This window comes from Drosophila innubila (assembly GCF_004354385.1).
Source record: "Drosophila innubila isolate TH190305 chromosome 3R unlocalized genomic scaffold, UK_Dinn_1.0 2_E_3R, whole genome shotgun sequence".
NCBI classification, from domain to species: Eukaryota; Metazoa; Arthropoda; class Insecta; order Diptera; family Drosophilidae; genus Drosophila; species Drosophila innubila.
This window is the reverse complement of record NW_022995380.1, coordinates 16776537-16785048: the sequence shown is the minus strand read 5'-3', so window position 1 is coordinate 16785048 and position 8512 is coordinate 16776537. Positions and strand designations below refer to the sequence as shown.

Here is an 8512-nt window from a genome sequence, read left to right as displayed (position 1 = left end):
GATGGGCGCCCAGTCCAACGAAAATTCGGAAATGCCGGTTGCTCACTCTCTACTCGTGACTCTCCCACCTCTGAAAGAGAGGTGCCATAAAGCATAAAAGAAGAAAAACAAATAAATGGCAGAGCGAAACAAGAGCAACAATTACATTGATACAATTTGTTGCTCTTGTTGATGTTATTGTTGACGAGGCAGCAAACACTTTTCGGGCATTTCTCGTTTCGTTTCCGACGACGTTGACGCCGACGCAGCCGAATTGCCGCATCTGCTGTTTGTTGTTGCTGTTGTTGTCGCTGATACGATTTTTCACCGATGTCGAGTTTTCCATTTTCATTTTCAATTTTCACCGCTCGCGCCAGTAGCGCATTGACGGCTCAACAGCTCGTCTCGGCTGCTTTCGATTTCACTTTTTCGCCATCCGCGTGGTGCCGTCAATCAAAAATTCGAAAAACAATTTTGCAAAAATTTATTAAATTAAGTTAAAACATTCGCAGCTATAAACCAAACAGCATATTGTGAAAAAATATTAGTATTTTAATGCCAGCTATTTTTGATGTCCTATTATTAAATACAAAATGAAAAAATAAATTACCGTCGGCATTTCTTCAAATTGTGCAAACGTTTTGAAAAAGAGTTTTTTATTTAAAAATCTGTATCTCATAGAATCTATTCATAAAATTTGATGATCAATTTTTAAGTGAAATTTTGCTGAGAAATATTTTTTAAATCTAAAGATGTGTGTGTGATTTTAGCTGTAAGTCCAAATATTTTAGACGTGTTTTGTGTACTATTGGCAAGATTAAAATGGAATAATTTGAAACTTAGTTTAAGGAGCAGACTTTAATGATGAGATTAAAGAGGTAACTATAAGAAATCTTATATACAGAAATATTTTATAATTGAATATTATATTTGGAGTTGTATTTTTCTAAATATAATTACCTATTGTAAAGTTATATACAAATAGTAACAATACAAAACAAGTAATTATATTTTTTATCCAGTGACTCATTAGTTGCTTAAAGTTCATGAAAAAATAGCATTTTCATAATTATACCGTTATTAAAATAAAAAATCAGCTTCTTTAATGGTACATTCTCTTCTTTTTCAGATCTCTGCACAAGTCAATCACAATATATAAAGAAATTTAATGTACTTAAAGACTGAATCAGTGACATAAAATTCAACCCAAGTGAAAACCCATCCAATCAATCAAACCATCTAAGAGGATCAATGTAAATGTGAAAATCTAAACGAAAATGTGAAAACGTAATCAAAAAATTGTGTAATTTCTAAGTTAAACAAGTGTCCAGTAGAAATACCAATGGAGTCAAATTATTTAATGCATTTCAGTATATTTTTTTTGTTTAGTTTCCGTTTTCATCTTATTTCCGAGTTCGCTTTTGTTGTGTTTTTTTGCTCGGTATTATCATTTTCGCACGTTGACGACGCGTTGAACAGTTACAAAAATGTTGCTGACAATGAGGCGTCAGAATGAAGTGATAAGCAGCCAGCAGCACTCCACATCGTTGACAGCCGCAAACACAGCCACGCCCTCGCCGCCTGCAACAGTAGCAGCATCAGGAGCAGCAGGAGCAGCCGTTGCACCGCCCACATTGCCACAATCAGCGCCAGGCTTAAGCCTAGTGCCTACCACACCCACCGCATCGCAGGACTCGCTTAACACGCCAACAACACCGCTCAGTCGCAACCCATTGCAGTTTACCGCACCACCCGCACCCCCGCCCATTGCAGTGGCAAGTGTGGCAGCTTCAGCACCCGCCTTTGGGTATTATAACAATAATAGCACCGCAGTTGCAACATCTCAGCCGACATCGAATTATCTGCATCATCCGGCCGCAGTTGGCAAGGAGACGGCAGGAGTTGAGCTTGACGAGTACGTGGATATATTGCAGGTGCAGCAACTGTTGTTGGACTCGTCGGCGGCAGCAGCAGCGGCAGCAGCTAATCCCTCCCAGGAGCATCAGCAGAGTCCCCACCATCACCAGCAACAACAACTGCAACAGCAACAGCAGCAACAACAACAGCAACTGCAGTCTCTGGCCAAGCCGCGTCCGCGCATCAATCTACAGAAGGCATCGGAGTATGCCGCTCAATTAGCGCAGGGTAAGTTCCATCATCCGCCTTCCGTTTGCATCTGTGTGTGGCACTGACCTTTGTCTACCCCACAACAGCTGAGACATCCTCGCCTGCCTCGCGTCGCGTTCTTCTCGACTATCCAAATCCCTATCTGTACGGAAATCATTATCACCACACGCCGCCAAGCGAGGACCTCGTGGCCCTTTGGTTTGGCAGCAATGGAACAGGTGAGTCATCCACATGTCAATTGAGATCCTCTTCACAAGTTTGTCATAAAACTCGACATTTAATTAATAATTAACTTCACTCGAGTGTGAATTGTTTTCAAAGACGAGTGTCACAAGCGCATTCATAATTGTACACATAATACAGTGGCTCTCAGCATTTATTGACCCATTTCACTTACATATCAAAAATACTAAATTTTATCTTTCGAAAAAAAGTTAGATTCTCATTGTTCAGACTCAATCAAACTATTTATATTTTAATTTTTTAAACTTATTATTATTATAAGAATTTCACAATTTATTCTGCTAGCAGACACTGTATATGCCATATACAAACATACATATGCTACAAAAGTGCAGCAACAGTTGGACACATTTTTAGGAATGTCGACTTTGTAATACTTTATTATTATTTTCTATTCAAATATTTCTAAATACTTTATGCCAGGGAATTAAGCCGAAACAAATATAGGTTACAGTTCCGTTTCCGGTACAAAATAACTATTTCGGTAAAAGGTTCTATTTCCCTTTTTTTTCAACAAGTCAATCTTAAAACTTTTAAAAAAGTTAAGATGTCGTTTTATAATAAATATGACATCAAAATAAATAGGGCAACAAAATTTTTTTAACGAATTTTCAATAGTTGAATGCAGAATGAATTAAGAGGCCAAACCATGATCAAATTGACATTCCGCTTGAAAATCGGTTCAGTTTTGATCAAGTTATGACAGTTTGAAGCTGTCAGATTTCGGATTTAGCCACTTTACAAGTCCAAATTTTTGTTCAATTTGGCATGATTTTTTACAAAAAAATGAAAGGTCTAAGATTCAATTTTAATGTGTTGTTTTATACTAATTACGATATAGGGAGTTGATTAAAAGTGAAAACTTGAGATTTAAAATTTTGAATTTTTGAAATTTCAAAGGGGGGACCCTTAGCTTCGAAATCGAATCTTGGTCGAAAATAATTATATATTCTAAATGAGCAAAATTCAAATGCAGAATGAATTAAGGAGCCAAACTATGTTCAAAATGACATTCCACTTGAAAATCGGTTCAGTTTTGATCAAGTTATGGCAGTTGGAAGTTGGAAGTTGGTCAACTCTTTGACCGTACTGGTATAAACGTTTCGGTATTCGGTTCAAGACAGAAAATTTATTTCGGGGTCGGTTCTGGTGTTATTTCCTGCTTTATGCATTATTTGTATCCTTTTATAAATAAATTTTTATGAAGACATCTCAATAATTCTTGTTACATAAGTAATTAGACTTATCTATTGTAAATTTATTTTCATATATTCAATAAATTTTAGTCGAACTTCAAAACGGAATCTTTCCTAGACATTTATACATAAAGTAGCTTTATGTCTCTTATAACTGATCGAACCTTTGATCACTTGAGTGTATTCATAATAATATTTAGTCGTTTCTGTCGCCAGCCTGTTGCACTGCTTGCTGAATTTCAGTTTGTGGCGCCTCGTCGCATTGCATAATTTTTTGGCGACAGCCGATGTCGCTGTGGCAGCAGGCCGGTCTCCATGTTGCATGTTGCATGTCCCTCAGTCCATGATGCAGTTACTCAAAACTATCTCAGTGCCTATAAATTGCCAAAATTAATCTATGAATGAGCTGACAGCCGAAGTTCCCCTCCCTGTCTCCTTGCCACCCTGACTCTTTTAACATCTCTCTATATTTCCCTCTCTCTCTCTCTCTCTCTATGTGTCTGACTGTCTATCTCTCTCTCTCTCTCTTTCTCTAATGGCTCAATAAATTAAATAAATTTTGCGCACTTTAATGCCGTTCGCTTGTAATTTTTGACGTTGCCTTTCAATGCGTCGCCTGTGGCGCCGTTGCCGTCGGAGCGTTGCACGCGTTCGCAATCGCTTCTCATAGAGTCCGACGAGTCTTTTGAAATGCTGCCAAAAACTTGAAATTGAATTTGCAAATGATGCAGCGCATCGGCAGCTACAACAACAACAGTCACAACAACAACAACATCGGCCCCAAAAGCGCCCTTTCATTTTGTCGCCATGGCAATGGGGCAACAGGTGTTGGCCCCAACTCTGATCGATCCTCCCTTCTCCTGCTCCTTCTCCTCCTCATTATTCCACTTGCAATGCATGTGTCGTCGTCGTCGGCGTTGTTGTTGTCGTTGTCGTTGCCGTCACACGTTTCATCGATTACTTGTCTGCCGCTGCCACTTTTGGGTTGTTGGGTTGGGTCGTCTTTTTGCTGTTTTGCCAAAATTAAGTCAGCGCCAAGACCACCCAAAGTGTGTCAATGTTGGCATCGATATTGACTTTTTATCGCACAAAGATCCAAGGGAAATGCCCCGTCAATATGATCTGTTAATATAGAAATCTATACAGACCTCTGTTAATACAAATAATTACAAGTACAATTCATATGGAATTTATACAGACTTCTATTTGTACAAATAAGAGTAACATTCCTAATTATTAAACTAATCACGATCCAAGGAAAATGCCCCGTGAATATGATCTGTTAATATAGAAATATATACAGACTTCTGTTAGTACAAATAATTACAACTAAGATACAAGTACAATGAAAATAGAATTTTAATGGAATTTATACAGACTTCTATTTGTACAAATAAGAGTAACATTCTTAGTTATTATTACTATACCAGATTTGAAAATATGTCGCTGAAATAAGGTTTAGTCAATCCCCTTAAACAATTCCTTAAATGTCATGCAACAAAAGACTTGCAAATTTTTTTAGATCCGCAACTTTGTAATCTCTACATTATTAACTCGTAAATTTAATCCTCAATAGAATTAATTTGACTTTTAAATATCTTTAAACTCTTTTTCTTAAAAGAATCCACAATGTACTATGTATTATTTGGTCATTATTTCTTCATTTCGCTTCAAACAATCTCACGTTTTTATTTTCACTTTTTTTTTGTTTTTTCCGCAAGACTGACAACTGATTTAAATTATGTTTACAACAGTTTCCCGCTATTTTAGTTGATAGCGAGTTGAGCGAGAACCAGTGAGAATTAAGAGAACTTGCTCTTAAGTACAAAAGATCTCGTATTTCCAAGATGCACACAAATTGCCTTAATTAATTAATGTCATAAATACGCGACGGCGCTTAATTGCCGAATGAAGCAGAAAAAAGCAATATTCTGCTAAATAAAAAAAAAAAACAGCGCCAGGGTAAAGTTTAAGAAGGGGACAGAATCAAATCTCTGTGATGGCAATCGCTAATTAGTCAGGAAATGACCCCGACTGACCGATCAGCAGCAGCAATTGCAGTCAAACACTCAAACACACACACACACACAGCTGACTGACCCTAATCGACAGGAAGCTGACTCAATCTGAGTGTGTTGAGACAGTCCAGGGCCACAATACACAACAGACTTTGTTGCACTTCCAAGTTGCAATCAATATTCATAAATCTGTGTGGCAAAAGGTTCACCAATTAATAACGTGACCCGTTTTAGTTTTTTTATTTTCCGAATCAGCCAAATCAAGCTGGGTGATCGTTTCCAATGAAAAATCACACACAATGCCTTTCAGCGTTTGTCAACAACGACGTTGACACTGCAGCAATGCAACAACTGGCAACTGGCAACTGGCAACAAACTGGCAGCAACACGAATGCAACAGCCAAGAAAACTGCAAGAAAATTAAGGCGACAATCACTGCTGGGGCAACCTTTGCGCCTTTTGTGCAACGGAAATCGCTGACATGGACCACACCACAGCAACAGCAACAACAACAGCAACAGCAATACCATCAAGAACAACAACAACAGCAATAACTACAACTGCGACTACCGACTACCGACTTCCCAGCCAAGTGAGGCTTGCCTAATGTTTAATTAAGGTGATTGCTGTGCGGTCAGTTGAATGTTGCTGCTGTCGTTGCCGTTGCCTGTTGCTGTTGCTATTGCTGTTGTTGTGGTGACAACAGCAGCAGCAGCTCACGATGATCACCAAATTGGTTTGTAAGGATCTAAGCGTGCTTCTCTCACCATGTCAAACACTTGGCACAAAAAGGACATTTGCCTTGCCCCCTCTTTCTTCACCCACCTCCCTGCTGCATTCTCCCGCCTCCCGCGTTGATTGCTGGGTGTGTCTGTTCAGCCTTTAATGAAGATTAATTGCAATCAGTGCGCCAGTTGAGTGGCGATTAATTGCAGTGCGAGAGAGTCTGGCAAATGGAAATGAGCAAAAGGAAACTGCAACTTGCAACTTGCAACTTGCAACTGGCCATAGACGACTTCCTCCTAGACTCAACTCAACTCAGCTCAACTCAACTGATGCCTTTGGCCGTGGCAACGTCTGGTTCACAAGTTCACAAGACCTCACGAGACGACGATGACGGCAACTTAATTGCCATTTACATGGCAAATGTTGAATGGCATTTGCTGCCGGCTCTTTGCTGCGCATTGTTGGTGGCACAATCCAGCTGATGAATTGTTGTTGCCAGTAACAACATTGCCACGTTGCCTCGTTGTTGCAACGTTGCAACGTTATGGCAACGAGTGGCCAAATCCAAACATTTGTCACAGCTCATCAATGGCAGCAACCAAATCTGCCTCAGTCGATTATTAACATAACTTGTGTGGGTCGAAAAAGTGTGCCATGAATGGATCTCTGATCGAGTTTTATTTCTCTCCATATGTATTATACATATTTTATATTTTAAAATGTCTCATTTCTTATAAAAAGTGTCGTAATAAAGCTATTTTTTCCAGGGAATTAAATTGAAACATATATCGATTTATGTTCCGATACATCCCGAAACCACTGTTTCCGTACCAGTGTAACAAATAAATCTAAAATAATTAATATAATGGTAAATTATTGTTTTACACTTAAACTGCCAAAAAAAGAAAACTTAAAATTGAAACTAGCGATTAGAAATTTTGAAGTTTCGAAAAACACAAGGGACCATGATTAAAATGACATACAGCTTGAAAATCGGTCTGGTTTTGGATGTTTGAAACGCTTCGGTATTCGGTTCTTAAAGGTTAATAAAGAAATACATATAAGATTCGAAGCTATCTTAAATTAAATGTGTTATATCAACTATTACCATGAGTTTACTTTTAAATTTTTAATATTCTCTTGTCCAATTCAACTTTATGTATATTTATAACAATATTTATAACAGGGTATCTTTATTTTTCACAATATTAACTAGCGAATAAATGCTGTTTTTTATTTTATTTTTTGCATTGTCACCTGTTCGCATGAGATTCGAGCTGGCGCCAGTCTCAAACTCTGTCCATTGTCCATTGTCCGCCGTCTACGACGACTGTTTCAATCGAACTCAAATCAAATGTATCTTAATGAAACCGCAACACGTGGGCAGCTTTTTTTTTTTGATTTTGTGGTTTTTGGTTTGCTGTTTGCATTTAGCTTAAGTTAAGTTATAATTTGTGTGTATCTCTTTAACGACTTTCAAAGTGAACGCTTTAGCATCATGTGTCTAAAAATAGAGTCATAGCTCAGGTGCCCCAAAGTAATACTCAGTGTATATATTTATGTTGATTGTGTGGGTGCTATTGCAGCTAGTTTACCCACAAATATTGTAATGCATAACACGTATATTAGGTTTAAGCAGCCAAATGCAGTTTTTAAATGTACATAAGTTGAATTTATGATCTTATGAATTATTGTGCTTAATTTGCGTTTGGTATACTGAATTTACATAAAATATTCCCCTCTAGCATGTGCACTTTCTGAAGATAGACAGACAGATATTGGGCTAAAAGTCAAAATTTTTTTACATAAAGTACAAATAAATTTGATCTAATTGTGGTAAATGTACTGCATTTTCACACCAAATATAACATTTCTATTTCGTACAGTATCTGCGATAACTTTCGATAGTTAAAGCACAATTTGATTTTTCATCGATATTTCAAACAACAAGACTTATCGATAACAAACAAATATGTATATCTAAAAGGATTTTCTCAAATGAAAACGATTCGAAATGTTTGTAAGCAAAGTAGGCACAATTTAAGATATCAACTTATCAGAATTATCATTTAATTGAAGAAAAAAAACCGACTTCCAATCGAATTAACGATAAAAAGAAATGCGCGCCATTTTGTTCTTTTTCTATACCTTCGAAACAATTTTAAATCTATATACGATACGCTATCACGTTGGAACCTTTATGAATTTGCCCGAAAAGCAGGA

At 37.5% G+C, this 8512-nt stretch overlaps 1 protein-coding gene across 1 annotated transcript in view; it reads left to right on the top strand.

The window, feature by feature from the left end:
* The first annotated feature begins 1466 nt into the window (after positions 1–1466).
* Positions 1467–8512, top strand: part of LOC117791679 (probable serine/threonine-protein kinase yakA) — a 49072-nt gene continuing 42026 nt past the window's right edge. The window contains exons 1-2 of the mRNA XM_034631493.1: positions 1467–2124; positions 2193–2324. Of these exons, the coding sequence (XP_034487384.1) occupies positions 1467–2124; positions 2193–2324 (790 nt within the window). The remainder of the gene's footprint in view (positions 2125–2192; positions 2325–8512) is intronic.